A 22093-nucleotide genomic window follows, 5' to 3' on the forward strand; every position below is an offset into this window, starting at 1 on the left:
AGGCACCCTGGGCACCCAAGGATGCTTGACCCCGGCTCTGGGCACCCTCCCTTCAGCAGTGTGGGCTGCACCTTCCCCAGAGTGGGAGTACCCCTGTCTGCCCTCCAGTTTTACAGGAGGCGGTGAGGATCCATGGGGCAATGGTGGGACCCCACTCTCCATGGGAAGCCAAGTGGGTAGCATCCCAGCTGACTGTCAAGGAAGGCATTTGAGAACTGCTGGCATAATATCCCAGACGGGGCAGGTGCCGGGGCAAGGGAGAGGCCATAGGTTAGGCTCTCTGCTTCTGGCTTCCAAGCTCCCTCCCTCATCTGCCTTCAATCTTTAGTTTCTACAGGAGATGCTCTTTTGGAAAAAAAAAAAGTGCACCATTAATGTTTTAAAGCTTGCAAATCATTGAACAATCTACCCCTTCATTTTACAGACAAGGAAACTGAGGCCCTGAGTGAACAAATGACTTGCCCAAGGCCATTGGCCAGTCAATGGCAGAGCTGTGACTAGAGCCCAGGGCCCTGGCTCCCAGGCCAGGAGCCTCCCCCTTCTCCACTGGCCTCACCTCGCTGATGCCTTTGTGTGGCTATGTCCCTCCCAAATTAGAGGTGACCTTGCAGCAAGTAGGCAGCCTGCCTGACGCAGGAGAATATTCCCCAGGTCAGGATAACTAGGTTGGGCGGATCTTCAGCCAATGCCCATGATGGAATATTCTGAATTATGTGTGCCTTGTCAGCGGCCTGACTTGGGTCTTTCTGCAGAACAAAGTGAAGTTCCTCCAACCCCAACGGATTTCAGCTCTCAGATCATTGGGTCATCTGGTTCAATTCTCAAGTATTCACAAGAAGACACTGAAGCCCAAAGAAGCCATGGGTCAAACTGGCACAAGGTTTCCCGGGTCCTAGGTTAGTGCTCTTTCTGCCACATCACCGCCCCTCCCCAGGGTTTCTGTCCTCCTTCAGAAGTATCCCTCCGCCCCCACTGCCACCTCCTCCCCTAAGAGGTGTGACAAGGCCAGAAATCAGAGCGGACCCTCTCTGGGGGTCTTCACTCCTCTGTATCTGAGAGGCTTGGCTGGCTCTCAGCACCAGAACACCCACTGCAGACCTAGCGATACAATAAACCGTGATAATCATGTTTTTAATAATCGCCTGGAGCTTGTTTAACATACAGTCATGGCCGGCAATAAATCCAAATTAAAAGCCCCACCGGGAGGCCTAAGTTAAGCTTCCTGGTGGGAAACGGAACAGCTGAGGGAGAAGAGGGGGAGGGAGAGGAAGGGTGCGGCCAGGAGAAGGGGAGCAATCTCCCTTCAGGGCTAGGATGCCCTCCGGAGGGACAGAAGGGCGACTGCAGGGAAATGGGCAGGTCCAGGTCTGGCCCCAGCATCAACCTCAACCCTAGCGCGTGTGTTGCTTTCTTAACCCGAAAGGATTTCTTCAATGGTCCAGACAGAGAAAATATCTAAGTTCCCAAACCTCAGAGCTGTAAAAGAGACGATATTCATCCCCCTGCCTGGAGGTACATCGGCTCCATATGGCAGGACCTTGCTTGTCATACTCAGTTCTGCTTCCCCAGTCAGCAAATATTTGCAGAATAAACAAATGGACGGATGAATGCGACTGAATGCTTCCCCTTCCATTTATTAATTGCCTCGGGTTTTTTTCCCCCTTCAAATATCTACCGTACCTACAGCACCTGGGGATGCAGATGAGCGAGATCTCTGCTGTCTAGGGGCTCCCTGCCAAGGGGACAGGAAACTGATGGATGATTCTGGTCTGTTTGATGCACGCTGAGAGAGAGCACACCCAAAGGGATGGAGGGCGGGATTCACAAGGGCTTCCAGGAGGAGGTTTCTTGAAGCCAAGTCCTGAGAGTAATTAAGTGTTAAGCTTAGGGGAGAGAGGGCAGGGTTGGGAGGTGACACTGACCTGAGAATAGTGTTCCAGACAAAAGAAACAGCATGTGCAAAGGCAGGGAAGCAAGAGAGGATGTGGCAAGTTTAGAGAACTGAGGAAAGTTCCGTGAAACTGGAGAACAGAATTAGAGCTGGAAGATGAGGAGGGAGGGAGGGAGGAAGGGAGGGGGTGGGGGAGGGGAGGGAGGGAAGGGGGAGGGTGGGGGAGGGGAGGGGAGGGAGGGAGGAAGGGAGGGAGGGAGGGAGGGATGAGGGCAGACATTGGCAGGGCCCAGATTGTGAGGCCTATGTGAGCATGCTAAAGGGTTTGGACTTTATCCTGAGGGCAAAGGGAAGTTACTGAAGGGTTTTAAGCTCAGCAAGGACATGACCGGAATTGCAGTTTGGAAAGCTCACCCTGGCCACAATGGGAGGTGAGGGAGCCTGGGGCCAGGCAGAGTGGTTAGGAGGCCGCTGCAGTGATCCTGGCGAGAGAAAGTGATGGCCTGGACCAGGCAACCACAGGGAGACGGAGGGACCGGGACTCATCCACGGGGAAGGGTCAAGGATGGTGGGCAAAGGGTCATGCCAACTAAACGTGTGAGGGAAGAGGGGGGACCCCCAGGTATCGTGGGTGGTTGAGCAGACAGCACCGCTGCTGAGGACGGGAGCAGCGACACGCCTGGCAGAGGTACTGGGTCTGCTGCAAACATCTCTTGGAGAGAAAATAGCCACTTGTCCCAGTGCCTGCAAACTCTACAGGGAAGATGGGCGGAACACGTCTGAGTCAGCCAGACCGAGCGAGCCCACAACACAAGGCCACCACCCTGGGGAAGATGTGACTGAAGCAGAGACAAAATCCAGAACCTTAGGGGCTACTTGCTGCAGAGACAAAATCCAGAACCTTAGGGGCTACTTGCTGCAGAGCCTGCAATTTCTACAGGAGATGTTCTTCCAGACATCTGCCTTCAGTCCGGCCTGCTGCTGTGACTTGCCCAGTGTCCCCTCTGGAAGGCAAAGTTTTGACTCCTACAGCATCGAAGCTGGAGTAAGCCTTCAAGAAACGTCTCAGTCAACCTCTTCATCTGACAGTCTTGGAAACTGAGGCCTGTTGACTTGCCCAAGGTCACCCAGCAAGTTGGTGGCTGAGCTGGGAACAGAGTCCAGGCGTCCTGACTCCAGGCAGAGATGGTTTACAGTGATTGTTCCAGTTGCATGCAACTTCCCAGCCCTCTCTGTGCCTCAGTTTCCTCAGCTGTAAAAAGAGAACCAGCTGGGTTGGAGGTATGGGTTGAATAAGAAGACACACATGAGAGGCATTTTGAGCTGGAAAGCATCGCAAATCAATAACAGCTTTATGCTTCCATTATTACTTTTTTAACAGATACTTGGCCTGTACCTGGCCTGTACCAGCTGTGCCTCTATACACCATGGGGGGTGCAGAAGTGACTGGGACAGGGGTCGCCAGTGGAACTGCCCCCCCCCACCCTGCACTGGCTCTGCACGCTGCAGCCTGGAGCATTTCAGCAGGTGGGTCCTTCCTGCTGCCTCTGGCCTCACCCACACTCCCTCCAGGACACTGAGATCCCACCCAGACCCATCAGCCCAGGGAGGGGACTGCTTGCAGGCCCTCCAATATTCATTCAACAGTCCTTTATTGTATGCTGGTTCTCTCTGCCCTCAGAGAGCTGACAATCTCATTGCCCTGAGGTGCACAGCAGTCCCATCTGCAAACATATCGCATTTCCCATCACACTTAGGATAAAAAGCCCAAACCTTCCCTTGTCTCAGGGCGTGGTCACCACACTGACCTCAGGTGCCAGCACTGCCTCTCCCTCATGTCACTCCAGCCACATGTAACCCCCATCTTTCTTCAAACATGCCAAGAATGGTCCCACCACAAGACCGTAGCACTCACTGTACCCTCTGCCCAGAATGCTCCTCCCCAAATACCCACACAGTTCACTCCCTCCCTCCATTCAAGTCTCTACACAAATGCCCCCTCCTCAGAGAGGGCTTCCCTGATCACGTGACCTAGCTAAAAGAGCCACCCCTGATCCCTCTCCATCCTTCATCCTGCTTCACATTTCTTCAAAGCTCTTACTGTGACCTTCCTCTTAAATGATTTAGATTAGATTTTTATTTGGTTATTTATTTACTATTTGTTTCTCCCAATGGAATATAAGCCACATGAGGTTAGAGACTTGGTTTTATTCACTGCTTCATCTCAGTGCCTAGAACGGATCTCCATAAATATTGGTTGATTGATTGATTGATTGAGTAAATGAATGAAGTCAATCCTTGTGGCCCTCAGGCCATGAGAGAAGCAGCTACTGCATGTCTCTGTTTCTAAAAGGCGTTTCTCGAAAACATCTGCACAATTCTGAAATGTAGATAGTATGTACACTTACAGCAGGGTTTCTTTTCCCCCCAAAGCTATTATGAAATCGATGGTGCATCTCACAGTCAATAGCATCTTCCAGTTGAGGAAATGCACAAGAACCCAGAGAGGCAGGGACTCGTCTTCCCCAAGGAGACTTGGTGGAAACTTCCCCAGGCAGAGCACATTTAGCAGAGCTTTAAGGGATGAGTGAGCGTTTTCTGTAATGAGATTGTACAATAGAAAGGACAGTCCAGACCAGAGAAACAGCACGTGCAAAAGCACATCTGTTATCTTCTCTCCTTGCGAGGTAACATTATTATTCCCATTTCACAGATGAGGTAACTGAGACTACCATTTCAGCACCTGCAAAATGCCTGGTCCATAATGGACACTTAATAAGCACTTCATTTTCCCATAAACATTAACTGAGCATCTATTGTGTGCAAGGCCCTCAGCCAGGTCCTACTTCTAAATAAGGTCTACACATGTCATGCTCGTTCTTGTCCCCTGGCATAGAGGCCTTCACTACCTGATGCTTCAAGATGCTGCTCAGATGCCACTTCTTCTGTGGCCTCCCAGAGCAGGACCTATCACTCCCTCCTCTGCTTCCCTCCTACTCTGTAGGACCCTCTGCAGAGCATGGCAGGGTTCACCTCTGCTTCCCCTTCTTCTAGGGCAAAGACTGGGCCCAGCATGCCATCTGGCACAGTAGGTCTTCAAAACACGTTGGTAAATTGTGTGAATGAACGGATGGACAACCAAGTGATCCACAAAAAGGTGCTAACAGAGACCAGAATGAAAAAGGAAAACTAGGCAGAGCTGAAATATGTGTCAGGGAAGGCCAGCCTGGGCCTCCACCTCCGTTCAGCCAAGCCCTGGGGTGCTCAGAGCACAGAGGGAGGGGCTCTGGGCTTCCTCCAGCCAGGCGCAGAGGATGAGGGAGGCATTCATCGAGATAGCTGCGCATGGTGCTTTGAACGGGGACAGGAAGTACTTTCCTAGGAGGAGAACGGGGGTGAGGGGGTTAAGGACAGCCAGGCTGGCTTGTCCTGACAGCAGCCACGCCTGGGGAAACCAGGGGCTGGAGTGCTCATTTAACAAATGGAGCTGGAATTCCACAGCCCTTCACCAGCAGAACAAAAGTAATCTTTGGATTTTCAGTTAATTTGTTCTTTTAATGGATCCATCTTTTTATCAGCTGTTAAAATGGGCTTTCCCCATTAGCTGCTGGAGTCCAGCAAGGCAGCTGGTTTCCTAGCTCCTTCCTCTGCCTTAACAAGAAGCAAATGGGCTGTGGCACCTATGTGTCCAGAGACTGGGGGGGGGAGGGGCGGGGGGGAGGGGCAGGGGGCTGTTAACTTGACAACACACACTAGCTCAGGGGCAAAATTTGAAGCCTATGGACATGCACAGTGAAATTTACACAGGATATGTTGAACACAGAGAGTTGTGAATCCCACCAGTGTCCACACTATTCCTACGTGTATAAAAAGGCAGAGCTGTGGGCTTCTCTGGTGGCGCAGTGGTTGAGAGTCCGCCTGCCGATGCAGGGGACACGGGTTCGTGCCCCGGTCCGGGAAGATCCCACATGCCGTGGAGCGGCTGGGCCCGTGAGCCATGGCTGCTAAGTCTGTGCGTCCGGAGCCTGTGCTCCGCAGCGGGAGAGGCCACAGCGGTGAGAGGCCTGCGTACCGCAAAGAAAAAAAAAAAAAAAAAAGGCAGAGCTGAAAGGGGCCTTGCCTTAGAGACGACTGAGCTTAAAGCCTCTCTTTTGACGAAGGTAAAAGCCCAGAGAAGGAAAGCAACTTTCCTGAGGCTGCACAGCACCTTGATGCCAGGGCCGGACCTGGAACCCAGGTCTTCTGGTGCCCAATTGCTGTGGTCTCCTAAAATATCAGCTGCAAAGGCTGGTCCAGCTTCCTCAGAACTGGGGTTCCCAGCAGTCCACTAGGGTTCCCCTTCTTGTTCATTTTCCACTCCACCAACCTGTCTCCCACACATAAACCTGATTATGGCATCACAGCTCAGCTCCCAAGAGTTATAATAGTTACACCCTGATGTGTGCAGCACTTTACAGTTTACAAACTGCTGTATCTCATCAACTCTCCGTCTCAAAGGTAGGCAGAGCTGGTATTATTTTAATCCCCATTTTCCAGATAAGGAAGCCCAAGCTTAGAGCTATTGGAAAGATAAGGCCAGGATTCAAAGTCAGGCCTCCCAAATCCAAATCCCAGTACCCCCAAGGCAGCGCTGTGATTGCTAGGTGCAGAAACCAAGGTTCCCTCTCCTAAAACCAAACTCAGAAACACATGCCTGCAGGCACACGCACATGCGCCCATCACCCCAACACATGTGTCTGCACAAATGAGCAGGGCTGGAGTGTGTGTACAGGCAAACAGCCTCCCCTCCACTCACATATTCCTCCCCCCAGCCAAGGCTGGCCCAAATCTGCCTACACTCCGGGCACTTAATAAGCAAAAACATCAAGTCACTCAATCAATAAGCTCAGCTGTTGACAACAAGCGAGGGCTGAGAGCTCCTAAAAGCTAATAATGCTTTGAGCTATAAACATGGTCGTTAGCCAGGTTCCCGCCCTGCCAAGCTGGCTCTGCTGCTGTGGACAGGGGCACCCGCGCCTGCAGCCAGAGGCCATGGCATTTCGAGGCTGGCTGAACCCACTCGGCCTGCCCAGACTGGGCTGCTGTTGCCATCCCCCTCTCCTGACTTGAGTACCCCTGGGGACCCTTTCCCAGGGCCCAAGAAGGGGCAGCCAGGCTGAGGAGGCCCCAGCTGGATCCCGCCAGAAGAACATGTGGGAACCCTGAGGGCCACCTCCAGGACTGTAAACTTTGAAACTCGTGCTGTCTCACAACCACCAATGCCACCCTCGGGAAGCTGCCAGGGAAAGATGTTACACACCCAGGCTTCAAGGAGATGTGATTCAAAGAGGAGGCCTGACTCCTAGCTGAGCCATTTATGAGCTGCAGGACCTTGGGCAAGTTACTTAACTTCTCTGTGCCTCTGCTGCCTCTTGTGTAAAATGGGAATAACCACCACCTCCCAAGGTGATTGTGAGGCTTGAGTGTGATCCCTGCACCTAGCAGAGTGACCAGAACAAGAAAGGTGCCTGATAATCGAGGAAGGAGGAAAGTGACCCTGGAAGCCACCTGCAAGTGTGGGAGAAGCCAGCACTGTTGGAAGGTGAGAGGAACGTGAGCCAAGTGACACACCTTGTTGTCAAACATGGTCAGACAGCCGGCAGAGGGTCTGCCTGTTTCCAGCTGTTTCCTCCAGATGATGTCTGACCTTAAAAGCCGTCTTCAGCAGGGCAGGTGGGGTATTAGCAGATCTGGACAGCACAGGAAGACAGTGACCTGCCAGGACACCAGTCCTGGATTAGGGAGGGCTCTGGGGTCCCATCACAGATCTTAAATCTGGGCACAAGATTCCACCAGCCTCTCCTTTTAAATGAATCAGCCCCGGCAGGGAGTTGCAACATCTGAGGGCTGCCCTTAATTAGTTGTTGTTTTAGCAGATAGAATCAGGGAGCATGTACTCCCCCAGCTTCCCAGAGGAAAATAATATGCCTTCTTAGTAAGTAAGATTATTTGAAAGTGATGTCAAAACAGAAGCCATTTCTTTTTCCTCTCTGGAAATCTCTCAGCATTTCTGACTTTCCAGTGGCTTCTCCTATCTGCCTGCCTCTCTCTCTCTCTCTCTCTCTGTGTGTGTGTGTGTGTGTGTGTGTGTCTTCTCTGTCTCTTAATGTCCTTTTCTGTCTCTCTCTGTCCCTCTTTGTCTCTATTTTGTCTCTCTTTTATCTCTGAGATTGTCTGTGCGCACGCATGAATGTATATGCAATCTTATTTCTCCTACTATTGACTCTTTTCACCCAGTTCAGAATTTCTGAAAATTTTTGGATAAGAGTTCCCACCTATGACCCAATATTGAAGGGGGGATTACCTTCGTGGGGTGACGGTTCAGGACCATGGGCAGAGTTTTGCATTGGCCACACAAGGACTTCCAGGCCCTGAGGCAGGCGTCCTGGGTCGGGGTGAGTGGGGTGGGAGGAGGCTGGGCAGGATGGGAAGAAGCTTCTGGAACTGGTGAGGGAAGGAGAGGAGGAGCCTGAATTGATGGGAATGGGCTGGGTTGAGGGAAAGAGTGAGGATAAAATCATAGTGAGGGTGGAGGGCTGGATGTACCAGAGTGAGTATAAAGGGGTGAGGCTGTGAGTTCAGGGCTCCTGAGCATGAGTGAGGTGAGCAGAACGGTGAACAGCCGTGCGTGTGTAAAAGAGCACGTCTGTTCATTTGAGTGGATGTGAAGGCAGATACGAGGGATGTGCCGATGGGTTAGAGTCAACCCAGAGTCAGAACTGGGCTGCTTTCAGCCTTTCTATTCCCTCCTCCTTGCCTTGTGGGAGGCAGCAGGGGCCACTTGTAGGGCTCAGCCCCAGGGAGGGGCTGAGTGTCAGGGGAGCTGAGCTCACACTCGGGACTCCGCTTGTGGATGGAAGGCAGGGAAGGGAAGCAGGCCATTCCACCAGGCTGGCAGGTAAATATTTAGAGGGCTGTTTTCATGAGTATAAAAACTCAGCCTGTCTGCTAGGCTGTGCTTGCAGAGGCTGGGAGGGGAGAGCTGGATCTAGGCCAGCCAGGAAGCCTGTTTAAACCCTCAGACACACAGCTCCCCCAGCCCACGCTGCACCGGCCTTCTGGCTCTCAGAGACACACACAGGGCACTCAGTCCACTGGCACACACGCCTGCACTCACCAGCACCCTGTGCACGGGTACACGATTACACACACGCACACATACACACACCAGCCACACAGTATCACATACACAACCAGACCACACAGCTCACATATCATTACAAATGCATCCACAGTGGCCCATACAACTCACACAATAACACATGCACACACTCAGTTCACGAGGCTTCACACCCACAAATGTACCTACGACTTAAACACACAGAGACCAGTCATCATAGATGAAACAATATCACAGGTGGACCAGCCACACACACAAAACGTATACATGAGCCCTCCCAGGGACCAAAGCAGACTTTAAAGAGCATGTCACTTACACACACAAGTACAGGCGCACACACACAGGCACTGAACACTTACGGACTCACATGCTTTCGACATCTTCACAAACGCAGTTTATTTATCAAAGGCCCTAGATACGTCCTGCAAAGTCACATGCTGTCTTACCCAGGCAACTCACCACCCTCTGGGAGGCTTTATATGGTAAGAATAATGTTTATAAGGTAGTGGTTAAAAGACTTACTCTGGAATCAGACGGTGTGGGTTAGAATCCCACTTCTGCCATTTATGAGCTGCTCTTGGAAAGGGGCATGTAATAATTCAATGAATTCATGAACTTAGAATGGTACGAAATACATGGCGAACACTCAGCAAACTCCATCTATAATTATCACAGAGTTCACATATATAACTACTGTCCCTATTTCATAAGGAAGATGAGGCCCAGAGTGTGGAAATGACTTGTCCAAAGTCATAAGACTGATGACAAATATGGCGGTGGGGATGACGGTGATGATGACGACATAACAGCAGACACTTATTTTGCACTTATGAGAGCCAGGCACTGTTCTAAGTACTTTCAACCTATATTATCCCAGTCAGTGCTCACAACAAGCATAGGAGAGAGGCCCTGTTATTATCTCCACTTTGCAGTTGCAGAAACTGAGGCACAAAATTGTTGAGTAACTTGCCCCAAGTTGCACAGTAAGGGTAAAGCAGGAGGTCGTTGCAGTTAAGTAAGCCCTGCCCTGCCATCTTGCCCACTTACTTCCCAGCCACCCTCCACATGAACTGCAGCCCCTTTGAGTGGTACTGCGGTTTCTCTCTGTGACTCCTACTCTCTCCATCTGCAGGGGCCTTTCTTACCAACTGTCAAGGCCTCTTCTACGGTTTGCATTCTTTCCTAAGAATCTTGGACTTACCCTTGGTCCAAGGTGTGGGAAACCCAAGGGGACTGGAGCCAAGGGCCTAGATTCCACTCCCTGGTCTGGGACTCCAATAACTCATGGCCTGGCCAAGTTCCTTAACCTCTCTGGCACCCAGTTTGCCATCTGTGAAATGGGAATGCTGTATCTCCCTCGGAGAGATTGATCACATTCGTGAGCATGAAGAGTCTTTGCAAACTATAGAACCATCTATAGACATTGATGGCAGCGTCAGGGAGCTAGGAAGCTCCCAGAAATCTTGGCTCTCAGATTCAGACTCTCAATTTAACTTTGGTGGGAATGTCCACATATCCTGAGGTCTAAGAAGTGCTTAGGCAGCGACATCCCAGGACCAACAGGTGCCTTGGAAGCAAACTGGCCTACATGCCTTTTTACAGAAACGAGGAAAAGGTATGTCTCAGGCAGGATGGGTCACGTTACACAGTAGTAACAAATAGCCTTCAAACCTCTCTGGTTGAAACCACATTATTTCTTGCTCACATTAATATCCATCACCAGTCAGCAGGGCGCTCTGCTCTTGGTCATCACTGGACAAGACTGATAGAGCAGCTACCATCTCTCCTGTTGCCGGTCACTCTACTTGAAGGAAAAGAGAGCTCTAGGTCTCCCTCTGGCAATTAAGTGCTTGGCCTGGAAGTGACAGGTGTCAATTCTGCTCACAAGTCAGGAGTCAGAACAAACACAGAGCCCCATGCAAGGGGACCAGGCAGTGCAATCCTACCATGTAGATGGGGACGCTGGAAATAACTGGATAGCAGTTCTGATGGTGATGACAGGAGGAAGGAGGCAGCAGCTGTGACAACGACAGGGTGGGCTGCGCCCTGCACCCACTGCTCCTGGGGGAGATCCAGCCTCTGCGGTAAGCAGGCCCAGTCCTGTGACTCATTCCCTCCCAGTGACTTTCCAGAAGGACATGGGCTATGGAGTCCCAGAGGCCTGGATTTGAATGCTGGCTCTGTGTGACTGCAGGACTGTTGTATCAGTGATGCTCTGTGAGTATCAGTTTCCTCATCTGAAAAGCAGGGTAAACTCCCTGCCAGAAAGTATGGCATGAAGATAGCACCTATATTGTGCCTGCCACCCTGCCTGGATCATAGAGGGCACTCGACAAACGGTGGCTGATTCTCCCAAGGACTAAGGTTCTGCAAAGACCCATCCTCCACCCTGGCTCCAGCCTCTGAGCCTGGCTTTGCACCATCCCCCCCGCCCATGTATTCCCCCTGCTGTCATGGGTTTCCACAGCCCCATCATGCTTTGTAGTGAGGCTGACCCATTCCCCGCCGGTGGTACCAGACCCCATGCAAGGAGAAAGGGCGATGCTGGCTACCCGGCAGAGGGTGATCCAAAGGAAACCTCAGTGACTGGTCTGCTTGCTCATTAATGAGGAAAACAGTCATCTCTGAAACCTGGGGACTGGAGAGGGAGAAAGACGTTCCAAGCAGCACAGATACCCGATCTTGAGCATTTTGACCTCCACAGAAGGACCTCCACAGAAGCTGGGAAACCCCCAGCTCAGGTAGCCAGAGAAGGGGGGAGTCTGTCCTCTGCAAGCCCATCCCTGCTTAGCTTCCTTATCTTCTCTCTCTGTGCTTTCTCCCGAGCTCCAGGCTCATACGCCCTTTTTGTCCTGGGCACCCCAATGTCTGAGTCCCCAGACAGCCCCAGTGAAACCTGCCAACCTCACCCACTGTCTGTTCCCAGCCCACCCCAACCTGGTCTTCCTCCCACATTCCCGCTGTCCATGCAGGAAATTTTGAAGCTATTCATTCGGTCAACACGGCTCTAATGCTGCCTGCATGCCAGGCCCCGTGCCAGGAGCTGGGGATGCTGAGCTGAAAGACATGGTCTCCGCCCCTGGCAAGTTCTCAGTCTAAAGGGGAAGACAGACGGGGACCAAGCACCACAGGGCAATTGTAGGGGCACGCTGGGCAGGCAAAGTCGTGACCGACTTTGCGGGCAAGGCAGGGGATGGCCAGTAAAACTTCCTAGCAGACACAGGCTGAGGGATGAGTGTCCTGGGAATATCTGGGAGGGGGTGTTCCAGGCAAAGGGGATAGCGCAGCGTTAATCAGCATGATGCATTCAAAGAACACAGTCGTCTGTGGCTAAAGCATTAGGTGCAAAACTGGAGGCAAGGAGTGAGTGGGGGAAACGGGGGTGCAGACAAGCAGGGTCACTCACGTGTTGCCTTGCTGGGTCCCTCCCTCCACCAACGGGGGCGTTGTTAGTAGGAAACACGTGAGACAGGTGGTCTTGCCAGGGAGCTGGAGTTCTCTGGGGATCCCCTAGCAGAGCCCGGGGCCACCCAAGCCTCCCACCTGCACTGCTGCTTCCTCCTAGCCGGTGCTTGCCGTGACCCCTTCACGCTCTGCTTCTGCCTCATATTTCTGGCCCCTTTCACGCTCTCCAGTCCCCTGCAGCCTTGGGTGGCCTGCCCTTGAGTTAGGTCCGCCCCAAGTACAGCCTGCTGAAACCTAGGGGGTCCTGTGGCTGCTCCTTCAGTGGGGCTTTGCAGAGACGAGATTGATGTGGGTGGAGGCAGGAATGAGCAGCCCAGACACCTCCAAGTCTACTGCTGCAGCAAGTCCAAGCACTTGGACTCTGCGGGCCATGGGAAGCCGTAGAGAGATTCCGAAGAGGGAAGTGACAATGCTGGATTTGTGAATGAAACAGATGATGGGAAGATGTGAGTCATGGCCCCAGTGAGTACTTGGCTGAGTAGAGGCTGGGGGACCCTCAGCAGCGTGTACACAAGCTGAGCTTGAGCCCAGGCTCCAGTCTAGGGTAGCAGAACCTCTGTGGCCGAGAACTGACATGGGAGCCTTACGGGAAGGAAGAAGCCATCCCCAACCCTCTGAGAGGACATGGGGAGCCCCTACAAGTCCCACCCCAGCTCCCTTATGAACACAGACTGAACCTGCCACCCCACTTCCGCTGCATCCCATTTTTCCGGACTTAATGTGACAAGGGCAGTGGCAGCCAAATCAGCATCCTTGCTGCCGCAAGGGCCGGGCTATAAAGAGGTACAAAGCCATGGTGGGAGTCCCGGCATCCTTCCTGGTATCCAAACAGAAGAATTCCACGACCCGAAACTCCACACGCAGGGACGTGCACACAGACACAGAAACACCCAGGAGCTGCCCTCACAGCCACAGCCCTTCAGAAGCACCTCGAGGTGGCACTGGCTGTCCCTTCTTTAGGCAGTTCTCACTCTGAAACAGGGCAGGGGCAGGCGGAGAGACCACCAGGCAGAGAAGTAGCCGTTCCATCCTGCTTTTCCTCCTGAGCTTTGGCCTCTTACATCTCCTCTGACATGTTCTTGGTTGCTTTCCTGCTTTCTGTCTCTGTCTTTATTTCTGTATATCCCTGGATCTTAATGAGTCTTTCAGCTAGGTCTTCCTTGGTCTCTCTGGGTCTCTGTCTTGGTCTATATGTGTCTATGTCTCCATTTCACTGTCTTTTTCTATGTCTTCCTCTGTTTCGATGACTTTTTTCTGCAGCACCATCGCAGACTAGCAGGGTAGAAAGGGCCCATAGATTTCATCAGGCCCAAAATGTACTTATGGAAATGAGGAAACTGGAGCCTGACAAGGGGAAGGGAGGCGCCCCGGGCAGACACCTGGGCTTGTACTATTAGGGCCAAAGCCTCTCTTGTTGTAACAAAGCTAGAGTCTTCCTCCCCAGTTCATGCGGATGGCAAGCAGCAAGAGGAAGCACAGGAGAGAGAGGACCACGATGATTCTACAGCAGCAAGGCGGGGGCAGGGAGACCCTGGGGCCAGTGGACAGAACCCAGTTCTAGGAATAGCCTGTCCATGAGCATGCTGTCACTTACCATCACTGAGCCTCAGTTTCCTCTGCTGTGAAATGGAGATAATCAGAGCAACCCTGTCTGCTTCACCAGCCTCTGATTAGTTTTTCATTAGAGGAAGGATATGGAAGTGCTTTGAAATAAACTGTAAAGCATCAGGCAGGAATGGAGGGCAGGACAAGGACTGATGACTGATGATACTGATGGCCCTTGATGTGGATGGTGACAGTGGCGATGATGGTGGTGACAGTAATGCTGGTGAGAGTGGTGATGGCGATGGTGCTGATTATATTGTGATGACGGTGACCGTAGTGATGGTGTTGATAATGGTGATGGTGAGAGTGGTGATGATAGCGGTCATGAAGGTGGTGATGGTGGTAATGATGGTGACAATGGCGACGGTGGTGATGAGTGACTCTGGTGATCATGTTGACAGCAACCAAACGTAATGTCTTGGATTCAACCTTCTGAGGCTGAGATGAAAAACAGCAGGTATTCTTTGGAGAGAGCAACCCCCTCCAATCCCACCTTCTCCTTTAAGTCACCCCAAACTGTAGATCCAGGCTCCAGCCTTCCCATCTCCTCCAGTCCCTCCCCTGCTGTTGCCACTCTAGCCCAAGCCTGTGTGTCACCTCTCTCTCTGCAGCGTTGGCTTCCCTTCCCCAGCCACCTCCCCAGACTGCTCTTTCCCTCGACTCACTCCTACGCCCAGGCAAGGAGAGGGAGCACACTCACCGTAGCTCTTTATACCCGGGAACACCTCCCATTTCTCCTGCCTTGGCCTCCTTCCATTCCCCACCGGCCTGCAGTCAGCTTTCTAAGACGGCAGGTCAGATGGACAGGGCCCAGCCTGCTGCCCACCCCCAGCTCTCCCTCAACCCCTGGGACAGGACCATGTGGGGTAGAAAGGGATGTTCATGATTTGGCACCAAACCCAGCTCCCTGCCTCAGTTTCCCCACAAGGAAGTGACCTCAGTCTCTGGAAGCGATGAGATGAGTTTCCTGCCCAGCACAGGTGAGGGTCAATGGCTTCTAAACTCAGTTGCCACCCTGCCAGTCCTCAGCAGGCTGGAGCCAGTGGGGTGATGGGAGGCTGTAGGATGGACTGTGTCCTATCTGTGTCCTGGGACAACCATGCCCTCTCCCACGGCCCTCCTCTCAGCACAGGGAAGGGACCAGAAAGGATGGAGAGCAGGATGGAAACAGAGCTGTCAGCCAGAAATGAAGGCTGAGGTTTGAAGCTCTGGCATCTTCATCCCCATAACGCCTTCCACCATGTCACCCTCTCTCCCTGTGCCTCAGTTTCCCCTCTGCAGTAGGCAGAAGCCCACTGGGTGTCCTCCCTGAAGATATAGACAGGGGCTGGCAGTCTCCCACCACCCTGGCTTCCCCAGGGTCACTGGCAGACTCCCCCGCACCTCCTTCCCCGCCGTGGCTGCTCCTTTGACAAGCACCACCAACGGGAAATCAATCATCCCAGCAGAGCCAGGCCACGGCCCCTGACGTTCCAATTTAACACTTCACTCTGACCCTGGTTGCATCATCTCGGCTTGGAATAACGTCATCTATCTTCCCTAGATGGACGGAGCCTACAGGCCAGGCGGGGGGGACCAGAAGTGCCCCACCCCCTGGAGACAGCCTCCTCACGACAGGGACACATTTCAATCAAGAGGAACCGCGGCCCTTTCAGGAAGAAAAGCTGTCAGCCTTCCCAGGGACAAGCATACATCTCCCCAGGAGGAGAAAAACAGCTTGGCCCCTGCCAAGGGGAGCCCCATGTTTATGCCTCTGCCCTTCCCATTTGTTGGGCTGTCACCAGCCAGCCGGCCAGCCGGGAACTCTGGAATCTCAGGGAAGTGGCAAGTGGGGGGATGGGAGACCAAGGACAGAGTCTGATGGGACTTAATTTGAGGAGGGTGGGGTCCCTGGGTGGGGTGCTGTTGCCTCATGGGGAAGCTTCAGCCCTTCTATAAAGCAGCCCCCAATTCGAGAGGGGAAAGAGGGGTCCTGCCCCAGGGCCTCTCCCGGACTGATGACAGTCTTGTTGGGGCAAGTCCCAGACTAAGCAGGGAGGCCTGCCCTTGGGAACCTCCTTTCTGATGGGGGTGGTGGGACATACCCCTGCCTCGTGGAAAGCCCAGTCTGAGAGATACAGTCCCTGCCCAGGGGACCTGCCCTCCGCCCCCCGACCCCCGCTCCCAGACTTAAAGGGCAGACACAGCACCTGCCTTGGGAAACTCATTCTAAAGGGCAAATGCAGTTTCTGTCACATGAACATCCCCCCCGGGACCTCCACCTTGTGGGCCCTGGGGATGGAGAGCCCCTCAATTCAGGGCTGCCCAAAGGATCTTTGGCATCAGGCAGACTTGACCTGAGTTCAAATTCTAACTCTATGCTTTCCTTCCTGTGTGTCCTTGAACCAGTGACTCAGCCTCTCTGAGCCTCCTTTCTTTACCTGGAGAACAGGACCTGCCTTGAGGAGAAGGTGGGGAGGCTGTGTATGTAAAGCACCTAGCACAGTGTCTGGCACACGGGGACCCACAGCAGAGAGCAGTGGCCTCCAGGGCAGGCTAACTCACAGGATTGGGCAGAGAAGCAGCCCAGCGAGCTCAGGAAGCCTGGCCCTCGAGAGGGGAAAGGAGCACATGTCCCACAAGGTAGTAACCGAGCCAGCGGTGGGACCAGGAGGGGGGCCCCAACCTACCGCAGCCCTCCTTGGGCACCAACAGATGGCGCAAGGCCGGATGCCCAGGAAGTTTACTGAATATGACCTAGAGGCTTAGACTGCGGGGTCGGGGGCCAGGACCCACCACCCAAAGCAACTCCAGATTTAAAATTAGAATCTATTACCCCAGAAGCAACGGAAGAGTTTCCTTGGACGCCTCCATCTCCAAGGAACTGCTTCTGTGCTGGCACTGCTTCTTTTGGGGTTATTTTTAGCTTGTTTTCTCAGTAATGATTCTTTTGGGTGGATTTCAGGGCTGTACCTGTGTGCTCTCTGGGAGGCGGGAGCGGTATTCGTACAAAAAAAAAAGAGGGTTTTTTTTATTCATAGTAATTCAATTGGATTTGTAAAGTTATTAAGCATTTGTCACCACAAAAGTCACTTTGATTTGGCTTTCCTTGGAGCTGTTCTCCCTGCCCAGTTTTGCTTGCTTATCTTACATAGGACCCCTAGGAAGTTTAGGGGGCCCATCAAGGACACACAGAAAAAACCAGAGACCACTCTTCACAGAAGGAGAAAGGAGAAGGCAAACCCTTTGGGGTTTGCCTCCCAGGGAGGAACATGATACTGATAATAATGATACAAAACACGCACAGAGTACTCGCCAGTTACTGCTCCCAGGTACTTTGCAACACTGCCAGGTAGGTACTATCACTATCCTCACTTTAGAGCTGAGGAACTGGACAGGAGACGTTAAGTAAGTTGCCCAAGGTCACAGAGATAGTAGACAGCAGAACTGGGATTTGAACCCAGGCAGTTCGGCTCCAGGAATTAGACTCTGAACCACCTATAGACAGCCCGTGGTACCTGTCCGTGAGATTCTGAGAGACAGACGGGGAGGTGGAAACAAAGATGCTTTCACTTAGCCTGAGGATGGGGTGGGGGGCGGAATCTCCAAGTGAGGAAAACACTGCGGTGGGCCCAGACTCTCTTTGAGTGTCCCCTGCTGTTGGATTCCAAGGTGGACTTAAGGAGTCCTGGGGATATCATCTTGAGAGGGCATTTTTAATCCTACGTGCTCTGAGCAGGTGAAACGAACACAGGCTTTACGGGCAGACAGAATCAAATCCCAGCTGTCTCACTTTCAAGCTGTGTGACTTTGAGCAAGTTGCTTTGCCTCTCTGAGCCTCAGCTTCCTCATCACTAAATGCAGATAATATTTACATACTGCTCAGGCTTATAGTGAAGATTCAAAAAGGTAATGGATAGGGAGACACTGCAGGACACTGGTGTCCAAACTATTGCCTTTTCTGCCCTTCATTCATTTGTTCGTTCATTTGTTCGTTCATTCAGTAAACATTTATTAAACACTTAAGGTATGTATGGGACTGTGTTCAATGCTGTGGGAGACTGAAAGATGAATAAGACATAATCTTCGTCCTTAAGGATTTTATAAGGAGAAGCTAAGAGAGCAGGTGAATTCCAACTACAAGGCAGACAGTGACTAATTCCCTCTGGAGTGATGAATAAGGCTTTGCAGAAAAGGCTCCATAAGGAAGTGAGGAAGGAGGAACAGGTATTCCAAGCAGAGACAACCACAGGCAAAAGGCACCAAGGCAGAAAAATGTGCAGCCTGTTTGGGGGAGAGTGGCCAAGGGGGGAAAAGGTACGTATCAAGCAATAAATGCAAATCTGAAGAATTGGGAATTAATCCTATAGGCAGTGGGTAGCCATAGATGGTTTTATAGCAAGAGTGAGACAGGAAGAAACTGAGAATCAGATTTGGGAGGTGGGGTGGGAAATTAAAGCAAGGATTCCCATGTTAAGGGAGCAGGAAGGAGAACCTGGGTTTTGATCCCAGCTCTGAAATGAGTTCCCTCTGTGAAGTCAAGCAAATCACCCACTGCTCTGGTCTCGTTCCCACCTGTAACACTCATGGATTTCCTGGATGGCCTCTGAAGATCATACAAATCTGTGGTGTAAGGGCTTCCTCCCCCTTCGTGGCTCCCCTCTCATCTTCCCCAGCAGCTTTGGGCAGTCTCTACCCAAAGCAAGAATCCTGGGCACTGCCAACCCCAGGAGCCAGGCGGAGCTGGCTCGAAGGCTCTGTGGCCTTGCAGGCGACAGCTGGGGAGGCTCTGGAGAGAAGTTGGGCCCCCGGTTCTTCCTCTTCCACCTGCACCTCGCAGCCAAGTTGGCTAATGAGAGATGAGTTGAGTAAGTTGTAGGAACGTCATGAGTTGACTGCCATTTAGCTGCTGGGCTGTGGCAAAAAGCGCACGCTTGTTCACTTTGTATTTTTCTCTCTCTCTGGCTCTGGCTCTCTATTTCTCTGCTTCACATTTGACCAAAGCTCTGCCCTGGAATTAAGTGAAGCTCTGTTGGGGGTGGGGAGGAAAGGATGGGAGAGCACAGCACAGCCAGCATGGCCTGAGTCCAAATCCTTCCTTGGCTGCGTGCCCGGGGGTGGTCCTAGCTTACTGTCCCTGTGTGCCAGAGGGAGGAGGGATGGGGGACGCCTAGATCAGGGTTTGGCAGAGGGTGAGGGTTGGAGAGAGCGTGCTGCCTGCCGAGGAACTCAAGGTGGAGTGCTCTAGGGAAATGAGAGTAGAAAGACCCTAAACAGACAGTTCAGGGGCCAACTCATTTTGCAAAGAGTTTGTGTGTGTGTGTCTGTGCACACGCATAAGCTGATAAGATGCTTTACAAGCATCTCCGAGTCTGTGACCATGTACATGTGAAGCTGTGTGTAACTGAAAATAACCCTGGGAGTGCATGTCATCACAGGCATATACCTTTGTGGGCAGAGGCCGCGTGCCCGCTTGCCTCTCCAGCATCCCTCCCCAGTGCCCTGCCTTCCCAGCTCACCATGCTCCAGCCTGCCGTTTCCTGATCACACTGTAGCCCCCCTGATGCCGCGCCCTTATAAAAGCTGCTTCCTCTTTCTGTAACAGCCTCCTCTCCTCTCTTCTCCCCTGGCCCACACCAACTGCTCTTTCCTTCAGCGCATCTCAAACCTCACCTCCTCCAGGAAGGCCTCCCTTTTCCTCTGCCAGGAACCTTAGGAATCTCTGAACCCCTCCCCAGCTGAGCCAGACTAGGATTCCAGGGGGATCGCAGGAGCACCCCCCCACACACACAAACAGTGAGTTCCCCTTAGTGAAGGCCCACATTGACCTGTCCTATCTTCTTCTGTGGGCAGGGGTCCTGAAAAACAGGGGCAGATGTCACCAGGTCCACCATCGTGGCAGGTCAGGCAGTTTCTGTGTGGGTCCCTGATGGGCATCCATGCAGGGAACAGGGCCCAACTTCTGCCCGGCTGCCTGGCAGAAGGCTGGGGTTGTTCTAGGGTCCATGAAGGTGGATCCACATACCGGAAGAATCTGAGGCTGAAATTACATATTCCCTAATGATAACAGGCTGCCCCCACCCCCCCAACCCTTCCTACTCTGGGTCTCAGTCTTCTCCATAAGATGAGCAAAAATGCATGCATTTTTATGCCACATACTTATCACAGCTTGTAATCAATGACAAGCTTAGTGTCTGTCTTCCCCTCTAGAATGGAAGTTCCACGAGGACAGGCTACGTCGGTCTTGCTCACCGTTGTGAGCAGTGGCTGTGGTATCAGAAATATTCACCATATTGTGAAAGGGAGGGAGAGGGAAGAGACGGAGGGAGGGAGAAGGGGAAACTGAGTGGGCAGAGGGAGATTGGATTCCTATTATCTAAGGGCTCTGGGTTACAGGGGCAGGGCTAGAGAGAAGAACCGGAACACTGTGCCCAGTCTCCAGAGGAAGCTGGGAGAGTGGACTGAAATCGCTGACCCACATCACCGGAGCAGTGGGTCCTCAGCTCAGAAAAGCAAACTTGTGTCTGTCCTCTGGACTTACTCTTTACAAGCCCCGTGCCCCTTCCTTGTGGGGAGGTGGGCAGAGGTAGGAGACCTCCCTGCTTCCGTCCTCCTCCTCCTGGACCCCCACCCCCACTCCAGGCCAGTCTCAGGAGGTGGTTTCTTTCCCCCTTTCTCCCACACAGAGGCTGGCTCGCCTCGCAGTGGGATGGTGAACAAGCCCTTGGGTGACGCTAATTGCCATCAGGCATTAGGGGCCTAATGAGAATCATCTTCCTTGACGACTCCAGAACCTTCCATCCCCAGGGCCGCCAACAGCCCGGCCAGCCCTCCCCACACTGCACCTCCAAGCTCCAGACAGACGTGGGCTATGGGGAGGGACGAGAGCCGCTCTCCGCAGGCCCCCGTGCCAAGTTGAGACGGCAACAGCCAGCAGCCCGGGAGGAGGGAGGCTTCCGGGAAGGCTCCAAGCCCATTTTCCAAAAAGAAACTGTCACTTTTCTAGATGAAAAGGAAACTCAGTGTCGAGAGTTCTAGGACTGAGACAGGCAGATGAGGGACAGAGACGAAGCGCCCCAGCTGGCCTTGCTCTGACCTACCTCTTCCCACACTCTTGTCTGGTTGAGTGAAGAGATATGGGGGGCGGGGGGGTGACCCTGAAGATCCACACACACACACTCCCCGGCATACGAGCTATGTCCATAGGATTGAAGACCCTCTTCCTCCAGAGTAGAGTGCGATTGAGAGCCGGTCCTTGGGGGTTGAGGCGTGATACCCAATGATGCTATAAAATCATTTCTATTGATCCAATGCCTGGCTGACAGTTGACGGTTGACTCGTCTGGTCTGATCTGGGTTGCACTCGAATGGAACGGGCCTGACGGTGGGAAAGAACGCCACCCCCCCACCCCTCCCCCTCGGCAGGTGCCTGGGTGAGTGTGCAAGAGGACAGTTCCCCAGCCCCACCCCCATGTCCCTTTAAAGGCTGGCAAAACAACTTGTAGGAAGGCATGTCCTCTCCTCTTCGTGTCCCTCCACCCGCAGCAGCGGACAGATTTTCCAGGAGCTGCGTGCGTCCCGGACCCATCCTCAAACACAGCTGAGCCGGCGAGCTCCGGCGCGGCCCGAGAGGGGCTGCGCGCGACAGCTCGGCTGATTCCCACCCAGGGCTCCGAAGAGCCCCACGCAGACTCTGGGGGTGGGGATAGGGTACCCTCTATGCGCGCCTCTGTCCGAGAGGCCGTAAAACACCTCTGGCGCCCGGCGAGGAGAGAGCATCCTTTGAAAAGGGACAACAGTGGCTGCGGTGGCGTCTTCCTGGGGGAGAAATGTGGCTGCCGCAGCCGGCCGGCCCCACTGGGGCCCCAGCGCTAGCCTGCTCTGGGGAGGAAAAATAAAACATGAAACAGGGGTTAGCGGAATCGTGAGGTCGGCCCTTGCCCAAGTCTCATTAAGGAGACGCGCGTGCTCCCAGTCTGGGAATGCGGAATGGAC

At 53.0% G+C, this 22093-nt stretch overlaps 1 protein-coding gene across 1 annotated transcript in view; it reads right to left on the reverse strand.

Annotated features, from left to right (window-relative positions):
• Positions 1–2150: 2150 nt before the first annotated feature.
• Positions 2151–22093, reverse strand: part of LOC149746711 (AP-2 complex subunit beta-like) — a 109142-nt gene continuing 89199 nt past the window's right edge. Inside the window, 1 exon segment of the mRNA XM_089901814.1 lies at positions 2151–3143. Coding sequence (XP_089757940.1) covers positions 3015–3143 — 129 coding nt within the window. The 3' untranslated portion in view covers positions 2151–3014.

The sequence above is a fragment of the Delphinapterus leucas genome, chromosome 19 (assembly GCF_059928025.1).
Source record: "Delphinapterus leucas isolate spDelLeu-1000000601 "Yukka" chromosome 19, BTC_Dleu_Yukka2, whole genome shotgun sequence".
Classification (NCBI taxonomy): Eukaryota; Metazoa; Chordata; class Mammalia; order Artiodactyla; family Monodontidae; genus Delphinapterus; species Delphinapterus leucas.